The sequence below is a fragment of the Benincasa hispida genome, unplaced genomic scaffold (genome assembly GCF_027475165.1).
Source record: "Benincasa hispida cultivar pf3 unplaced genomic scaffold, pf3_genome.v1.1 HicScf73, whole genome shotgun sequence".
Classification (NCBI taxonomy): Eukaryota; Viridiplantae; Streptophyta; class Magnoliopsida; order Cucurbitales; family Cucurbitaceae; genus Benincasa; species Benincasa hispida.
In genome coordinates, this window is record NW_028326855.1 from 9,732 (window position 1) to 28,537 (window position 18,806).

General features: G+C 34.0%; 3 protein-coding genes, 1 non-coding gene and 1 pseudogene across 5 annotated transcripts; 3 read left to right on the forward strand and 2 right to left on the reverse strand.

The window, feature by feature from the left end:
• Positions 1-354: 354 nt before the first annotated feature.
• LOC150029980 (ubiquitin carboxyl-terminal hydrolase 3-like) lies at positions 355-3,878 on the forward strand. Its single transcript, XM_090310203.1, has 4 exons — positions 355-786; positions 2,165-2,281; positions 3,261-3,359; positions 3,585-3,878. The coding sequence occupies exons 1-4, from the start codon at positions 670-672 to the stop codon at positions 3,876-3,878; spliced, it is 627 nt and encodes a 208-aa protein (XP_090166329.1). The 5' UTR covers positions 355-669.
• Positions 3,879-7,035: 3,157 nt separating this feature from the next.
• On the forward strand, positions 7,036-7,107 carry TRNAQ-UUG (transfer RNA glutamine (anticodon UUG)). The gene has a single exon. It is a non-coding gene; the product is annotated as a tRNA-Gln (tRNA).
• A 219-nt stretch (positions 7,108-7,326) lies between these two features.
• Positions 7,327-9,789, forward strand: LOC120085164 (ATP synthase subunit epsilon, mitochondrial). The gene is made up of 2 exons (XM_039041048.2): positions 7,327-7,598; positions 9,572-9,789. The coding sequence occupies exons 1-2, from the start codon at positions 7,415-7,417 to the stop codon at positions 9,598-9,600; spliced, it is 213 nt and encodes a 70-aa protein (XP_038896976.1). The 5' UTR covers positions 7,327-7,414; the 3' UTR covers positions 9,601-9,789.
• A 365-nt stretch (positions 9,790-10,154) lies between these two features.
• LOC150029981 (uncharacterized) lies at positions 10,155-11,266 on the reverse strand (annotated as a pseudogene). The gene has a single exon (XR_016527226.1). The product of XR_016527226.1 is annotated as an uncharacterized LOC150029981 (transcript).
• A 1,070-nt stretch (positions 11,267-12,336) lies between these two features.
• On the reverse strand, positions 12,337-14,657 carry LOC150029982 (ATP synthase subunit epsilon, mitochondrial). The gene is made up of 2 exons (XM_090310204.1): positions 14,384-14,657; positions 12,337-12,588 (listed from the first exon to the last, which is right to left on the reverse strand). The coding sequence occupies exons 1-2, from the start codon at positions 14,565-14,567 to the stop codon at positions 12,560-12,562; spliced, it is 213 nt and encodes a 70-aa protein (XP_090166330.1). The 5' UTR covers positions 14,568-14,657; the 3' UTR covers positions 12,337-12,559.
• Between the last annotated feature and the right edge of the window lie 4,149 nt (positions 14,658-18,806).

Below are 18,806 nucleotides of genomic sequence, written 5' to 3' on the forward strand. Positions count from 1 at the left end.
ACATATTAGAAATTTGAAAATTTATGACCATGTGCATATGACATGAGTTATCATAAATCTTATTATTGGCCTATTTTATCATTTTTCAGAATAAAATCCTAAATTTTATTATATCCTCTAATTCTCCATGAAGATATTGATACGTCGATCAAAATTTAATAGAATGTAGTGACTAAAATTAAAAAAAAAAAATTACGAGGACTAAATAGTATTTTTTAATTAAAAAAGAGGAAAAATTAAAAAGGGGAAAAAAGCGGAAAGGGAAATCCGAAAAAGGCAATTAAATTTTGATTGTTGGAGTTTAGTTCGATCCACGTGGCATGAAAATGTTGCTCTCCGTTTTTGAGAAGAGAAGCCATCGATTGATTTAATTCCAAACCAGACCTTCCCGTCTTTTCCTTCGTCTCCCTTTCTTCTTCTTCTGCTTCTTCTTCTTCATCCAAACCCTCGTTTCCATCTTCCTTCACTCTCTGCAACCACAATTAACGACGAACAAATCACGAACTGAACTCAATCACGCTCGCAAAAACCCTAGAATTTCCATTCAAACTATCGACAAACCCACCAGTCTCTGAACCGAGAGATTTCTTTGGTTTTCTTCTTTTATATGGCGACCAGTTTCCTGATTAAGATCTGAGTCGCGTTTCATTCTTTCATTCGACCACGCGGATGGGTGCTACGGGCTCAAAGCTCGAGAAGGCTCTCGGTGACCAGTTCCCTGAAGGCGAACGCTACTTCGGCCTTGAAAATTTTGGCAATACTTGCTACTGTAACAGCGTCTTGCAGGTTTGCTCCTTGTCTACGGGATGCATGATGCTTCTACCTTCAATTTTATTGTTCCCTCTCCTAGGATCTTATTTAGTTTGTGCTAGGGTTTTGTTTATTTTCCGATGCATCCAACGCTATTTTAAGGCTAGAATGGTGGTCGATGGATTGGATTTGCGAGCCTTTGCTGTATATGTTTTTGTTGATTATTCATTTGATTGGATAATGATCCTGGTGTAAACATTCTTCATCAATCAAGTAATTGCATTTCTAACTTGTAGTATGTACTACGAGGAATTTTAACCTAAAAGTAGTAGTATAGGTTCTTCGTCTGCAGGGTAAGATTTCTCTACCTTTCCTTATAACTTTTCCTTGTGGAATTATCTGTTGGCTGTCTTGGAATCCACGCTCATATTTGTAGTATTGGGGGGACAAGAATACGGTTGTGAAATTTTGTATTATGCATTCATTGCCTCTTATCTTTTGAAATTCTGTATTATTTTATATATATCACGAGTACATCTTAATCTCATTTTGTTTTACACATGTTTTACAAAGTGCACACTTTAACAATTTTTTTGATTTCACACCATCTTTGAAATTTTTGGTTATATATTTATATATCTCTTCCTTTTAATTTGCATGCAGCATGCATGTGTTGTTCAATGGGTTTACAATTAGATATACTCAATTGTGAGAAGTTGATTAATCATTTCACGTTTTGATTTTCTTATAAACGTGTATGTCTTACTTTTTTCCTACCAAATTTTCTTTTTTGTTCTCTTTTGGATGTATTTTATGGGTCTATGGTGTTGTTCTTTTCAGAGTTGCGTTAGTTATAGGATTATATTTAAGTGGGTACTTCCCTCTGGCTTATTTTGTAAATGACTATTCATGGATTAGACGGATCATCCTCCTGTGAAGAACTACACTAACCTTTGGTTGAAAGTTTATCATTTGTGGATGTCCAAATTTTATTTTATTTTATTTTCTGTTTTGCTTTATACTTGCAGTGATTTACTATATTGCTGTTAACTTGTATGAATTCACTTTATTCAAATGCAGTATGTTCACTGTGAAAAGTAGAAAGATCATCTTCTGCTAATTTTTTACAATTTCAGAAAAAAACTATGTTCTCTTATTCAGAAGTTTAGATCCAATAGCGGGATATTAGGAGTGTTAACCGTAGATGGTACTTATGTTCATGAATTTTATGAGTTTCCATAGTTTACTGATGCAACAAATGACATTTTAGTCTTATTTATTATCATCTATCCTTGTGTTTATGTTGGATCCTAATGCATCTGCTCAATATCCAGTTTGATATTTTCTTTGATTTGTCAAATAACTCTCTCAATTGTCAATTGTATCATACTCACCATTTTTCTTTAATACTCAGGCACTGTATTTTTGTGTTCCTTTTCGTGAGCAATTGTTAGATTATTACTCAAATAACAAAAGTATTGGAGATGCGGAAGAAAACCTCTTAACATGCTTAGCAGATTTGTTCACCCAGGTAATTTTATGGGGGAGTAAAGTGGTGTGTGTTTTACTTGGGTTCATTGCATGTCCTTACCCGACAGAATTGTGTTATTTCTGCTTCGTTGTGCCTTTATTGTTTATGAACCTAGCATAATAGTTATTAATTCTTGTGAGTACACTATGTATAAAATATATACACCTTAACAAGTTACGAACCTTCATGGAAAGCAATGAGGTTTAATTGTCCCATTGTGTGTGCACTTGCGTGTGGAATATTTTGCTCGAGAGGAATTGAAGAAATTTTAGAGATGTTGAGAGTCTTTAGCTGGGTCCAATACCTCTCTATGTGAATTAGAGTTCTGTTGGTATTCCTCTCTTATATGGAGCGTTTTTTATGAACTCTTCCCAGTTTTTGTTTAGCCTCCTTTCATAATAGACTTTTTTGTATGGTCAGTTTGTTTTCTTTTATTGTCTTCTATTTCTAGCAACTGGAATCTTTTTGTAAACTTTAGTTTTAGAGTCTTGTTTACGCTCCTTTTATGTTGGTTTAACCACCCCACCCCACCAAAAAAAAGAAAAAAAGAAGAAAAGAAGAAAAGAAGAAAGGTCAATTGGTATTCTTTCACTTAGACAACGAAATTTAAATAAAGTTTGTATGTTCTTCCTTCTTAAGAGATCTACTTTGGTTGACATATAGTTTCTTTTCTTCACTGATAGGAGATAAAACAAAAAAGAGGTGATGTTGTGAGTCCTGTACATATATCTATATTTTCTTCCACTTCAGGTCATTGGCTATGTCTTCTTGAAGAATTCTATACAGACTGCAATTTACCAAATGATTAAAATTGTCTTTAGATTTTTTTTTTACATATCCTTTCGTGAATCCTCATTGAAGTTTCATGTTTTTATCTTATTTGGTTTTCAAGATATTTCTCTCTTTATGACCTTAAAGAGGAACTGTTTTCATGGCTAGGTCGGAATATAATAGTCATTTATTCCATCTCTGATTGCAGATTAGTTCCCAAAAGAAAAAAACTGGCGTCATTGCTCCAAAGCGCTTTGTTCAGAGATTGAAAAAGCAGAATGAGATTTTTCGTAGCTACATGCACCAAGTATGTTTTGAATTTAGTTTCTGAATATCCCCACTTTGATTCTTACATTAACATGGACTCATTTTCCTAGTTTTATTTCGGTTCGTTTTCCTTTCCTTTCCAGTTCATGTATGAAATGCAAATTTCTATCCATACTCATCAAGTCGATATTGTAATTAATTAAAAAAATGGTATTCAAATTTCACCTACTTCTATTTTTATCTTATTTGGGAACTGCTGATGTAGGATGCTCATGAATTTTTGAACTTTTTGCTCAACGAACTTGTTGACATACTGGAGAAAGAGGCACATGCTACTAAAAGTGATGCAGAAAGTTCATCGCCGTCTGAAAAAATTTCAAATGGTCCCAACACTGGACAGGCAAATGGTGCTCAAAAAGAGCCGTTTGTGACTTGGGTGCATAAAAATTTTCAGGTGATTTGGTTAGCCATTTTGATTATATACTCCCTATCCAACTTAGTTGTACCGTTGGAGCTTCAAGCCACAGGTTCACGAGGTTCCCTTGATAGCTCAAAATGATTTAGTTGATAATCAAATTTTGGATTAATTTGAATTGTTCAAATTAATAGAGATATTTAATTATATATGATATAATTAAATTATTTCAATTATATGTAATATAATTGTCATAATGTATTTGATACATTATAGCTTAATGGGAGGAAATAAATATTTGAATGAGATTCAAATATATTTTCTATAAATGTGATTTATAGTTGTTAAATTTAATATAAATGATATTTATATTAAATACCATAAAATAGAGAAAAAAAAACTACCGTTTATATTGTATGTGATACAATATTAAAACTATGAGTTATATGTTATATTTGATATAACATATAATTTAATATAAATATAATATGATAATATTTATCATATCTATTTATATTATATTATTATTAGTTGAATAATAAGGAAGGGAGTTACAACTCCCTTCCCCCATCTTTTCTATCCACCCACTTTAGTGGGGTGGTTATTTATTGTTGGGCAATAGGAGAATAAAAGAAAAATAGTTTTTCTTTCTCCTCGATTGGATGATTTTCGATTGAACGATTGAGAGAAAAATAACAGAAGTGTTCTATAACTTTTGAGTTCTTGTGTGATACTTCTCAATCTTCTTCCTCCACCTTAAGGCTTTTCCCTTCTAAACCAAAATAGTCAGAGCCCACTACTCTTAGGTTTTCACCCTGACAATATAGAGGACTCTATTGTGGTTGTGTTTGAGTTTTGGTTCGAGACAATCTTGAAGAAGGCCTTCAATAAGTTGCTGATTTTGTTTGAGGGAGGATTCGTGAAGAAAAAAGTCTTCAAATATGAATTTTTTAAACTCTTTTTCTTATATAGTATGTTGTAATTTAATTTAAATGTATATCTATTTGTATGTTTACTGTAAATTTAGTATTCAATAATTAATAGAATTTGGTCAATCCGCTTCTGCTCAAGTTTTTCTTCACTCGAGTTTCTTCACAGGCGTTGTGCTGTCACTCATGTAATGTCTTGCACCACTGCATAGACAAAGGGTGTAATACACCTAAAGTCGAGGGCCTATGAAAATCGAAAACAAAATTTTCAACACAAATTAGTTACCATCGTCCCTGGCAATGACGCCAAAAACTTGTTGCACTTCTGAATGATGCGATGATATAACAGCCTTATGTTGTGCTTTAAATCCTAAATGCGATGAATAATTTATTTTGAACGCAATGTTTTCCTATTTGGACTCAAGTACAAATCTAAACAGGGTGGTCTCGGTGAGCTTCAAGGTCGAACTCAGGCACATACGACTAACGTGCGATGAAATGGTTGTTTCATTTTAACGTAATAGTTTGCTTTCAAATATGCAATAAAATATTGTTTCTTAGCTAATGAATTACTTACAAATATGGTGGAGTGTATGATGGAGAGTGTGTGAATGGTGATGTGATGAAGGATAATGAATGTGTGATGACAAGTACAAACATTAGATGAAGCAGTGTGTGTTGAAAATGGAGAAAATATCAATAACAAGACAAGGTTTGAGAAAGATTTACTAACATTCTCTTAAGTAGTACATAAATCATGTGTTCATGCTATAAACTCATAAAATAATGAACTTCATCTCCCGGTGTCTTGAGTCACAATGTTCTATCTTTAGGATGCATGCGATGAGTTTTGATTGCAATAGGTTATCTTTATTTATAAAGCCACTTATATCATTGTTTAATGAGTTCCACGGTCACATTCTCTCTCATACAATTGATTGTTTTCTACCTAGATCAATCTCTCGATTTGATCTTAGCTACTCACTATGTATATATTAAACAAGATGAACGGCTACTTATGCACAACTTCGTAAAAATGTTAGCTTATCTTCCTCAACCCATTAAGAATTTAGTCGTACATGCTTATGAAAAGAAATATGGATGGATAAAATATGGAAGACATTGTATTCATATTAAGATTAAGGAGTTTTTCAATCTCTACAACTTAATACAAAATAAAAATGTCAAGAAAATCAAGGCACAGATCACAATATCTTGTTTCCTTTGGCTCTAATGGCGTTGCTTCAGTATGGTTGCATGGTGGTGATGATTTCTCTTCTCCTTTTTCAGAGAAAAAGACTGAGCTCTCACTCAGAATTCTGAAAAAAAAAGCTCGAAGGAGTGGTAACAATGACAGGTTTCAGGTGAGGAATGGATAGGGTTTCAGCTAATTTTTTAGTAGGGTTATTTTGATACTTAGGTAAATTTTCAATGAACAATTTATAAGCGTAAAAAAGAAGGTTCTTTGCCTCTCTCTAATGATGCACACCTTGCATTTAATTCCATGCCCTATTGTGCCGACTACTCGCGTCACGGATTCATTGACTCTGCTGCGAATGTCTCAAATCAGCTATCAAATGCGTTTTGATGTGATGTTCACTGCCTACGTATTTGTCGTTTTCTCTTTTCATGTTTCATCTCATCGCATAGTTTTCTGTGTTGCAACGTTGGATGTTGAGCTGATCTCATCTATGCATTCGTGGTTGCAACTTTTGCTTCCTTAGCCATTTTTCTTCATTTTTTCTTCAAATCATGCATACAATAATGACCAAATTTATAGTTTTCAATATTAAGAGTTTTGTAAACATACAAACACAGAGTAGGATTATTTGTTATGAATTTCATATCCACTTAACATCTAAATTTTCTTAATTATTCTAAAAAAATGGATACAATAACTTGTATTTCTACAAGTTATTAAATGGGCTTTTTAGTCTTTTATCATTTTTTTGTTCTATATATACAATTATTTTATACTTCTACTATATATTCTAATTCTACTATTTTGGGCTTGAATGCCATTTATTCAACTACTCCTATAAAGTCTTGTTTAGTGATCATTTAGTTTTTTGTCTTTTCGTAAATTAAGTTAATTAATAACTCTTTCATCATTAAATTTCTTGTTTTGTTATCCACTTTCTACCAATATTTTAAAAAAAAATCAAACTAACTTATGAAAAATGTAGTTTTTCTCTTTGAAATTTAGCTGAGAATTCAACTTTTTAATTAAGAAAATTGTAAACAATTATAAAAAAAAAAAAAGAGAGAGAATAATCACAGAAAATCAGATGGTTACGAAATATATGTTTTTTTAAAATAAAGGAATTATTACAAGTAATTACAATTAACTGAAGTTTTACGTCCTAACTACTGGTTCTATGGTGTAGTGGTTAGCACTCTGGACTTTGAATCCAGCGACCTGGGTTCGACTCCCGGTAGGACCTTTCCATTTTATGTTTTTAAAATATTTCAAAAATAATCCGAAACAAATATACCGATGGAGCAGCATATTGGGCTTCGATACACAAGAAGAAGAGGAGGCCCGCTAGAGGCTTAGTTTCCGGGAGGCCCATTACATTCGGCTGAGAATCTCTTCGGCCCACTAGCCCAAACAGAACGTCGCGGTGTTAAACCACGCACAAATGGGTTGAACATAAGGCATATCAACGAGACTGCAGAGAGTGAGAGAGAATCAAGGAGTTTATTTTGAGGAACAGAGGTAGAGAGAAAGAGAGAAAAAGTTGCAGAGAAATGGCTTCGAATGCAGCGGTTCCCTTTTGGAGAGCGGCGGGGATGACTTACATCACATACTCAAACATTTGCGCCAATCTGGTCAGGAACTGTCTCAAGGAGCCTTACAAGACCGAGGTTCTCAGCCGCGAGAAGGTTCACTTTTCCGTTTCCAAGTGGGTTGACGGCAAGCCCCAAAAGCCCAGTATGCTCTCTCTCTTTTCCCCCTATTTTGATTTTAGATCGAGATCTAGGGTTTTCCAGCTCTCTCATTTGTTTTGTTGTTCTCCTATTTTGATGCTGTTTTTGTTTCTGATTTGTTTTCAATACATTGACCTCTTATTCATTCAATCTTTGATTTTCTGGGGTTAATTCTTATAATCGATTGTTGAGGATTTCGGGTAAGTTTATTTCTCGTTAAGGTGATATGAAGATAGCACAATTCTTAGGGATACAATTCGCGTCGTGGTTCTCTAGGGCGTGTAGTTTGCGTTCACCTTTATGCGTATTTGTTGTGATGTAGATGTTATTTGTGTTGCGTGTCGTGGAAGTCATTAGTGTGTTGGTTATTTGTTCCCTTGAGTTGTAGCGGAGCATCTCCTTTCTCGATAATTTTAGTTTTCATTCTCTGTAGTAAGCATTTACTTAGTAGTATCCAAACCTGTTGAGAAATACCAATTAATTGAATAATTTGATGTCTATATGACTTACTTTGCCAATAGCGATTTGATATCCAACATATGAGCCATTTTGACATCCAACATTCCGTTTTTTATGATTTGATTTATATCAGTGATTGGTTCAAGCTGTTGCACTGTTAACCGCGATGTTAACAATTGGTCTGAATTAGGTCGAACCAACAACCTGCTTGAATGACGCTCACCAATGTTAGTCCACTGGATTTTGTGGAATTGAAACGAGTTTAAAGGAGAGAAATTACATTGGATTGTCGTCATTAAAAGTGAAAACTCGCCTACTAAACTCATTATCGAATTTCATGCATAAATCACCGTAACGTTTTTGACAAGAGAGAAAGGTTTAAGAGAAAAGTAAAATGGACAACAAGATTTTTTTTATAAGATGAAAATTGGTGCTGATATTTAAAATCTGAAAAACCAATTGATTAGACTAAAACAAACCCATCGGTTCGTTGCACAAAGATGCTGTCAGGGTCGGTCTGATATGTCCGTTAAGTTTTTGACAAGAGAGAAGGTAGAAAAGTAAATGACAAACACTATATTTTTATAAGATGAATTTTGGTGCTGATATTTAAAATCAGAAAAACCAATTGATTAGACTAAAACAAACCCAAGCGGATTCGTTGGCACAAAGAAGCTGTCAGTGGTCGGTCTTGATGTATCAAGGATCGACCATAACATGTCAGTGCTTTGACCAAATTAGACACACAAAAAACCTTAATTCCCACCCCTGAAGTTCTTTGACCACGTTGTTATTTCGGCCTACTTTGATCAATGATTGGTGTCCGTGCCATTTGTACTTTAACTCCACTTGGGAGAGATTTATTCACATATTAGCTCATTTTGATTTTAAGGTATGATGGTGCATTTTGTCTCAATTCTGAACAACCAAAGTGTAGGTATTATGTTTCATCTAGAGTGTCGAATCCACCTTAGTCTTCTGGTAAGGGGCATGGGCTATTTCTTCTCCAGTTTTTATGTGATTTAATTTAAACCCCCAAATGTCTGGGATATACATTAGTAATGTAGCACTGGATAGTCTTTCGTACTCCTTGTCAGTTGATTACAAACATGTTCTTGTCTTGCCATAGATATTTTAAGATAACCAGTGTGTACTGTGCGAGTGAAGTCAATTGCATGGCACCACAAAAATTATTGTTCAAGTGTTCCGCAAATAGTTTCTATGCATATTGGACTCAAAGGAAGCACCACTAATGAGAGTGTATCATTTTCAAAAACTTCTTCTTCTTCTTCTTCTTCTTCTTTTTTTTTTTTGAATGTTTGATTGTTTTGCTTTTACCTTTAGTCCTTTACTACATTATTTGTGATTTTATTGCGTGACTATTTGTTATAATAACTGCATAAGGCTATTCTTGACGGGAGTTGTGAATTTCAGTCATTGTAACTATATACCTAATGAATCTTCATAAGTTGCATCTTCTTTCTTGATCTCTAATTTCAATTATCTTTGTTACCCCAGCTCTGAGATCGGACACTCCTGAAGCGTGAAGGTGGTGGGAGTTGGCGTTTTTGAAGGTGTTTCTGTTTTTATTATAAACATAATCACTTTTTGGAATCAAACCTTTTATGGAAATAAATTGATGAATCTCTGGAATTTCCATGGGGTTGAACCAAACACCCTCTCATTCCCACATTGTAAACCATATTTACAATTAATTCCAATAATTAATTTTCTAACTGTTGGGCCGTTGGCTGTATTCCTTCCGTTGGTTTTCTTCTACGTTGGTTTGCTTGTGATTTGCCAATTATAAGGGAGGAAGATGAGAATTATGATCCTCTTACAAATAAATCACCTACTACTGGTGTTTTATTTGTATCTTCAGCAAAGCTTGCATTCTGCAGTCTCAAACATACTCCACATTCTAGTAAATCAAAATCCCTATATTTCAAGGTCCTTCTACTCATTTTAAACTCTATCGGTTTTGATTTTTAAAAAAAGTGATTAAAAACATGTTCAAGAGTTTTGAAGACTTTTGTACTTGCGGTGATCTTTAACTGTGAGAGATGAACCTATAGGGTGATTGCAAATTAAAATCGATTATCAACCCGTCCACACATAATTAATTAATTAATTCATAATTAAACTTTTTCTATATATATATATAGAGAGAGAGATATATATAAAGAGGAATACAGTTATATGTACCAATCTCCCTCTGGGTCATCCTTAATGTGTTCTACAATCCTTCCTACCCAAGCATAAAAAAAGTTTGTACCTGGTTTCCCTGGTTGAAGAAAATAAAATTTCGTACATATTATATTGTGACAAACAAATGCAAAGAAACGTAAAATAAAAAATTCAACTAACAAACCCCAGTACCATATTATTCTCGTGGTAAAACAATAAGGGGAGCTTGATTGTTGGATAATTGTGGAGACCACAACTGCGATCGTTATTATCACTAATCCCCCCATAAACATTTTCTTGATGATCTTGCCTTTATTCATGACCTTATCTACGAACAATCGAGCTATGTTAGCATGCTCATTGGTAATCTCCAAATCTTGTAGTTTCTTCATTTGCTACTCGTTCAGTTGCAAAATTGTGCGATACCCTCTCAAGTCCACCGTCTAATTTATAAAGTTTCTTGGTGTAAAACGGGAACTTCGGACACTTTAAAATCGATTGCTTGGCAACTTCACACTCCATAATGAGCTGGTTCCCTTTACGTATGAGTTGCTTCAAGTTTTCAGAATATTGGAGCTGGAATATGTTGTCACCAAGATCATCCAGCTGCTCCATCAATGGGATTAAAAACTCAACCTGTGACTTGATTTCTTCAAGCACAGGTTTGAAATGAATTGCTTTCTCCATCAAATTGATCACTCCTTTCAGCAACTCACCTGCTAAAGCACCCAAAACAGCTCCAGCAACCAATTCCCCTGCCATATTCTTGTTTCTTAATCCTCCGATAGAACTCTGTTGACAGTTCTGATCAAAATGTAACTAATATTCAACAACAATGGAAGCGCTGAGAGTTGTTGATGACTCGACTTTTGGGGCTTCGCTTGGTCCTCAAGCCACGCTTATGATGCTTGGACAACATGTCGGATTACAAATTATCAACCAACGTTCTACTGTTACTACACATTGTATATAAAATATTAATATGTATTCCTTTTTCTCTTCCTTATTCGGAAAATATTTTTTTTTAGCGTATATTCCCTATTTGCTTTTGATTCTATTTCTTTTAATTTGTTGTTTTCTTCTTCGTTGTTTCTGCATTGTTTGCGCCCTCCTCTCTCATATATCAAATTGATCATCGTCTATCATATTTAGGTGGTGTTGTAGTGTTTGGGAAGGATTTCTTAAGGGATAATTAACATTTTTGACCCCCTCCAACTTTAATTTTAGAAAATTCGTCACTTTTTTAAAAAATGAAAGTGATGCAAGCAAATAAAACTTTGGAATTATACCTTTTTGGTCCTTAGGTTTTGACTCTAGTTTTTATTTAGTCCATAAGTTTTAAAATGTTACACATTTAATCTTTAAATTTTGAGTTTTGTTTAAATTTAGTCCTTAAGTTTTAATGTAACACTTTTATCTTTGAGATTTAAGTTTTGTTTCAATTTGGTCCATGGATTTCAATATTTTACATTTTTAACCTTAATTTTTTTTAAATACTTAATTTCAGTCATAAACATCGATTTTGATTAATTTATTAAAAATAATTAGAAGTGAAATTTTAAATTTAATAATTTAAAAAGTGATCAAAATAATGAAACTTAATTAATTGTAATTATTTTAATGATTTTTAATTTATTTAAAATAACTCCAAATGATAGAAAGTGAGTATTTAGTAAAATTTTGAGGTTAAAAGTGTAAACTGCGAAACATGAGAACCAAATTAAAGCAAAATTCAAATATCAAGAGTAAACTTGTAACATTTTGAAACCTAAAGATTAAATTAAAACCAAACTCAAAACTTAAATATTAGATGTATAACATTTTGAAACCTAAGAACTAAATAGAAACCAGACCTAAAACTTAGGGACCAAAAAGGTATTTTTCTCTAAAACTTAATATATTTAATTAATTTTCTACCCTTCCATCTTATTAAAATAAACCCTCCTCATATTTACCATCAACCACCAATTAAATGTTTTTAACTTCAATATCACAATCACCAATAACATAAGTCGACAATGATAAATCGGCTATAAATGAAAAATTAAATCCATTATTTAACGGAAGGAATACAGCCAACGGCCCAACGCCAGCGGTTAGAAAATTAATTATTGGAATTAACTGTAAATAGGTTTTAAAAGAAATGAGAGCTTATGAACCGCTTTTGGTTTACAATATGGGAATGAGAGGGTGTTCGGTTCAACCCCATGGAAATTTCAGAGATTCATCAATTTATTTCCATAAAAGGTTTGATTCCAAAAAGTGATCATGTTTATAATAAAAACAGAAACACCTTCAAAACGCCAACTCCCACCACCTTCACGCTTCAGGAGTGTCCGATCTCAGAGCTGGGGTAACAAAGATTAATTGAAATTAGAGATCAAGAAAGAAGATACAACTTATGAAGATTCATTAGGTATATAGTTACAATGGCTGAAATTCACAACTCCCGTCAAGAATAGGCAGTTATATTATAACAAATAGTCACGCAATAAAATCACAAATAATGTAGTAAAGGAATAAAGGTAAAAGCAAAACAATCAAACATTCAAAAAAAAAAGGAAGAAGAAGAAGAAGAAGAAGAAGTTTTTGAAAATGATACACTCTCATAAGTGGTGCTTCCTTTGAGTCCAATATGCATAGAAACTATTTGCGGAACACTTGAACAATAATTTTTGTGGTGCCATGCAATTGACTTCACTCGCACAGTACACACTGGTTATCTTAAAATATCTATGGCAAGACAAGAACATGTTTGTCATCAACTGACAAGGAGTACGAAAGACTATCCAGTGCTACATTACTAATGTATATCCCAGACATTTGGGGGTTTAAATTAAATCACATAAAAACTGGAGAAGAAATATCCCATGCCCCTTACCAGAAGACTAATGTGGATTCGACACTCTAGATGAAACGTAGTACCTACACTTTGGTTGTTCAGAATTGAGACAAAATGCACCATCATACCTTAAAATCAAAATGAGCTAATATGTGAATAAATCTCTCCCAAGTGGAGTAAAAGTACAAATGACACGGACACCAATCATTGATCAAAGAAGGCCGAAATAACAACGTGGTCAAAGAACTTCAGGGGTGGGAATTAAGGTTTTTTATGTGTCCAATTTGGTCAAAGCACTGACATGTTATGGTCGATTCTTGATACATCAAGACTGACCACTGACAGCTTCTTTGTGCCAACGAATATCCGTTTGGGTTTGTTTTAGTCTAATCAATTGGTTTTTCTGATTTTAAATATCAGCACCAAAATTCATCTTATAAAAATATCTTGTTTGTCATTTTACTTTTCTACCTTTCTCTCTTGTCAAAAACTTAACGGTGATTAGCATGAAATTCGAGCCAATGAGTTTAGCAGGCGAGTTTTCACTTTTAATGACGACAATCCAATGTAATTCTCTCCTTTAAACTCGTTTCAATTCAACATATTCCAGTGGAGACATTGGTGAGCAGTCAGTCAAGCAAGGTTGGTGGGGTCATCCTAATTCAGACCAGTGTTAACATCGCGGTTAACAGTGCAACAGCTTGAACCAATCACTGAAATAAATCAAATCATAAAAAACGGAATGTTGGATGTCAAAATGGCTCATATGTTGGATATCAAATCGCTAGTGGCAAAGTAAGTCATATAGACATCAAATTATTCAATTAATTGGTATTTCTCAACAGGTTTGGATACTACTAAGTAAATGCTTACTACAGAGAATGAAAACTAAAATTATCGAGAAAGGAGATGCTCCGCTACAACTCAAGGGAACAAATAACCAACACACTAATGACTTCCACGACACGCAACACAAATAACATCTACATCACAACAAATACGCATAAAGGTGAACGCAAACTACACGCCCTAGAGAACCACGACGCGAATTGTATCCCTAAGAATTGTGCTATCTTCATATCACCTTAACGAGAAATAAACTTACCCGAAATCCTCAACAATCGATTATAAGAATTAACCCCAGAAAATCAAAGATTGAATGAATAAGAGGTCAATGTATTGAAAACAAATCAGAAACAAAAACAGCATCAAAATAGGAGAACAACAAAACAAATGAGAGAGCTGGAAAACCCTAGATCTCGATCTAAAATCAAAATAGGGGGAAAAGAGAGAGAGCATACTGGGCTTTTGGGGCTTGCCGTCAACCCACTTGGAAACGGAAAAGTGAACCTTCTCGCGGCTGAGAACCTCGGTCTTGTAAGGCTCCTTGAGACAGTTCCTGACCAGATTGGCGCAAATGTTTGAGTATGTGATGTAAGTCATCCCCGCCGCTCTCCAAAAGGGAACCGCTGCATTCGAAGCCATTTCTCTGCAACTTTTTCTCTCTTTCTCTCTACCTCTGTTCCTCAAAAGAAACTCCTTGATTCTCTCTCACTCTCTGCAGTCTCGTTGATATGCCTTATGTTCAACCCATTTGTGCGTGGTTTAACACCGCGACGTTCTGTTTGGGCTAGTGGGCCGAAGAGATTCTCAGCCGAATGTAATGGGCCTCCCGGAAACTAAGCCTCTAGCGGGCCTCCTCTTCTTCTTGTGTATCGAAGCCCAATATGCTGCTCCATCGGTGTATTTGTTTTGGATTATTTTTAAAATATTTTAAAAACATAAAAAGAAAAGGTCCTACGGGAGCCAAACCCAGGTCGCTGGATTCAAAGTCCAGAGTGCTAACCACTACACCATAGAACCATCGGTTAATCACACAAAACTTCAATGTTGATCAAGTATTGTCAAATATCGTGTAACATGCACCAAGTATATAGTACATGTAAATCAACCATCCAAAAAATTCCCCAATCGAGCTTAGAGTATGACGTTGATATGATCAAGTATACAAGTGTCGATTGCAGCCGTATCGAGTGACCATGAAGCTGCATATCGAGTGACCTTCAAACGGGTTATGAATTCAAAATAATCGAGTATAAAGTAATCGACCATCGAGTATGATGTTGAGGTGATCGAGTATACACGTGTCGATTGCAGAATATCAAGTGACCATGAAGCTAGAAATGGAGTAACTGTGCATCGAGGAACGTGTGACGATCCATCGATAATCGAGTGAATTCAACCTAATAAAAATTTACATGGAAAGCCCTAATAAAAATGATGTCAGATTTACAAACAATGTCAAAATTCACAAATTCACCAAGACCCATGACCCAACCCTAATAAAGATTTTGACCTTATTTTTATTAGGGCTTACTATGTAAATCTTGACACTATTTGTAAATCTATACCATCTATGTAGTCACCAATTTTTTTCCCGGTATTGTCGAGTATTGTATAACGAGTATATCTTAACATGTATTGAGTATTTATCAGAACGTCTCTATATTACACCGAGTATATAGTACATGTAAATCAACCATTTATATAGTCAATGTTTATCGAATATTGTCCAGTATTGTGTAACATGCACCAAGTATATAGTACATGTAAATCAACCATCTAGAAAATTCCTCAATCGAGTATAAAGTAATTGAGCATCGAGTATGATGTTAATATGATTGAATATACACGGTATTGAGTGACTGTGAAATGTGTGACGAGCCATCAAAGAACGAGAGTGAATCGATAAAATCATATGTTTATGACGTAAGCATAATGCCACTCTCTATTATTTTTACAGCCATCCGTAAAATTTTTTTAGGAACAAAGGTAGAGTAAGAGAGAAAAAAATTGGAGAGAAATGTATTTGAATGCAGCTGTTCCCTTTTGGAGAGCGGCAGGGATGACTTACATCGCATACTCAAATATTTGCGTCAATCTAGTCAGGAACTCTCTCAAAGAGCCTTACAAGACTGAGGTTCTCAGCCGCAAGAAAGTTCACTTTTTCGTTGCCAAGTGGGTCGACGACAAGCCTCAAAAGCCCAGTATGCTTTCTCTCTTTTCCTTCTATTTTGATGTTAGATCGAAATTTAGGGTTTTCAAGCTCTTTCATTTATTTTGATATTCCCCAATATAAAACAATAATGTCCACCAAATATAAGATCAATCATGTTCACACATTGCGACAACCTAAGACTTGGGACAGCCACAGAGCGTGTGTGCACCGACACCAACCTTGTGCATGTTAGGACACACCAACATTCATGAATTGTGAAATCTATCTTCCCATGCTTGGATTGACTTAATTTTTTTTTTTAGAAACTAAACAACATAAAAAAATGATTGTAACAAGAAATCAAAATTTTTTGCCACCTCCAACCATATTATTATTATTATTTAATATTTAATAATAAAATATCATTGGTTGTTTAAAAAATTATGAAACTTGTGTCGCACACTACTTTGAGTGTCCTAATCATAGTCCAATCACGTCCATGCCATGAGACACTATAAAAACTTGTTTTTTTGAGCAACTGACAGCTCGTAATTGACATATTTTGATGCTGTCTTTATTTCTTATTCATTCAATCTTTGAGAATTTCGGGTAATTTCATTTCTCCTTATGGTGATATGAAGATCGCACAATTCTTAGGGATACAATTTGCGTCGTAGTTCTCTAGGGCTTGTAGTTTGCATTCACCTTTATGCGTATTTGTTGTGATGTAGATGCTATTTGTGTTGCGACAGTCTTACTTATTGGTCGCTTCCATGTCGTGCAAGTCATTTGTGTGTTGGTTATTTGTTCCCTTAAGTTTTAGTGGAGCATCTCTTTTCTTGATAAATTTAATTTTCATCGTCTGATATAGGCATTTACTTATACTCATGTGTTTCCAAACCTTGAGAAATACCATTCAATTGAATAACTGACTTACTTCCTCTGCCGATGGCGGTTTAGACTTTTTGCTTGGAGTTCTTTCCGGTTAAATTTTAGGGATGATAGTTTTTTTTTTATTAGAATTTTGGAGCTGATATTGAAAATCTGCAAAAGCCAATTGATTAGACTAAAACAAACCCAAACGGATATTCGTTAGCACAAAGAAGCTGTCAGTTATCAGTCTTGAAGGATCAAGGATCGACCATCGTATGTCAGTGCTTCGTCCCCGGCCAAATTAGACACATAAGAAAACCTTAATTTCCACCCCATAAGTTCTTTGACCACATTGTTATTTCAGCCTACTTTGATCAATGGTTGGCGTCCCCATCATTTGGACTTCTCTTCTACTCCATTTGGGAGAGATTTATCGACGTATTAGCTCATTTTGTTTTTAAGGTATGAAAGTTCAATAGCAAGTTTTGTCTCAATTCTGACATCCAAACTGTACGTATTATGTTTCCATCTTGGGTGCAGAATCCACGATAGTGTTCTGGCATGGGGCACATGCCATTTCTTCTCCAGTTTTTATGGGATTTAATGTAATAAACTCCCAAATGCCGGGGATGTACATTTGTATTGTACCACTTGAAAGTCTTACATTCTCCTTATCAGTGGATTTCAGTACAGTGGATATTTTTTTAAAAATTAAATTTGATATAGACATAGGAAAAACGAAATATAACCACTGTGTACCGTCGAGTGAAGTCAATTGTATGGCACCACAAAAAAAATTATTGTTCAATTATTTCGCATGTAGTTTCTATACACATTGGACTCCATCCTGACATTTGCAATTTCATAGGGAACGCTGCATTGCACAATTTTTGACCTATTTAGTAATGATTTCGGTTTTTGTTTTCTGTCTATAAATTTATGCTTATTACCTCTCAATTTTTCAATCATGGTTTTCACATTTCTTAAAGAAACACGTGTATTTTTTTAGCTAAATTTTAAAAACAAATTCTTAGTTTTCAAAACATAAATTGGTTTTTAAAAACATTAGTTGAAAGTAAACAACAAAATTTAGAAACTTATGAAAGTGTTTTAGGTTTCATTTTCAAAAACATTTTTGGGGTGTGATTGATTTGGTTTTACCTTTTACTACATTATTTGAGATCTTATTGCATGACTATTTGTTATAATAACTGCACAAGCGCCTATTCTTGATGAAAGTTGTGAATTTCAGCCATTGTTACTGTATTCCTAATGAATCTTCATGAGTTGCAACTTTTTTCTTAATCTCTATTAATTATATTTATCTATTTTAATTCGTCTGGGGGATGTGCTTTGGTTTGATGTTCCTTGGATTGATGGTTTATTTGGTCTCTCCATAAATGCGGGATTCTTCAACAACAATCCTTTTCACATCATTCTGTTTTATCGTCATTTTGTTCTTCCCCCTCCCTCTAACTTCATTGTGTTTTTTCATCTATGGTTGGGGTTGTCTTGTTGGTTCATCTTGTACTTGGTTTTTGTTCGTACATTGGATATTTCATTTATCAATGAAATGATTTCTTTTATATATATATATATATATATAACTCTTTCTAGTTACAAGTTTATTGTCTGAGATTGTATCAAATAGATATTTAAACTTTAAAAGGTGGTAGGATGAAATAGCTCCTAAACTTATAATTTTTGTTTAAACACAAGTCCGTAAAGTTTTAGCATCGTTTAAAAATAATAGTTAATGTTGTGTTTAATAAAGTCTGAATTTTAGAAAATTGTAAATAAATTTTTAAATAGAGTTCCCAGTATTTAGTATATATGTAATTATTATACATGTG

What these genes read in the sequence shown, in the direction of transcription:
- LOC150029980 (XM_090310203.1), top strand. Translation starts at nt 670, where the DNA reads ATGGGTGCTACGGGCTCAAAGCTCGAGAAGGCTCTCGGTGACCAGTTC. An exon ending in TAGCAGATTTGTTCACCCAG is followed by an intron (nt 2,282 to 3,260) that starts GTAATTTTATGG and finishes CTCTGATTGCAG; the next exon opens with ATTAGTTCCCAAAAGAAAAA. An exon ending in TTCGTAGCTACATGCACCAA is followed by an intron (nt 3,360 to 3,584) that starts GTATGTTTTGAA and finishes CTGCTGATGTAG; the next exon opens with GATGCTCATGAATTTTTGAA.
- LOC150029982 (XM_090310204.1), bottom strand. Translation starts at nt 14,567, where the DNA reads ATGGCTTCGAATGCAGCGGTTCCCTTTTGGAGAGCGGCGGGGATGACT. An exon ending in CGGCAAGCCCCAAAAGCCCA is followed by an intron (nt 12,589 to 14,383) that starts GTATGCTCTCTC and finishes TTGTTACCCCAG; the next exon opens with CTCTGAGATCGGACACTCCT.
- LOC120085164 (XM_039041048.2), top strand. Translation starts at nt 7,415, where the DNA reads ATGGCTTCGAATGCAGCGGTTCCCTTTTGGAGAGCGGCGGGGATGACT. An exon ending in CGGCAAGCCCCAAAAGCCCA is followed by an intron (nt 7,599 to 9,571) that starts GTATGCTCTCTC and finishes TTGTTACCCCAG; the next exon opens with CTCTGAGATCGGACACTCCT.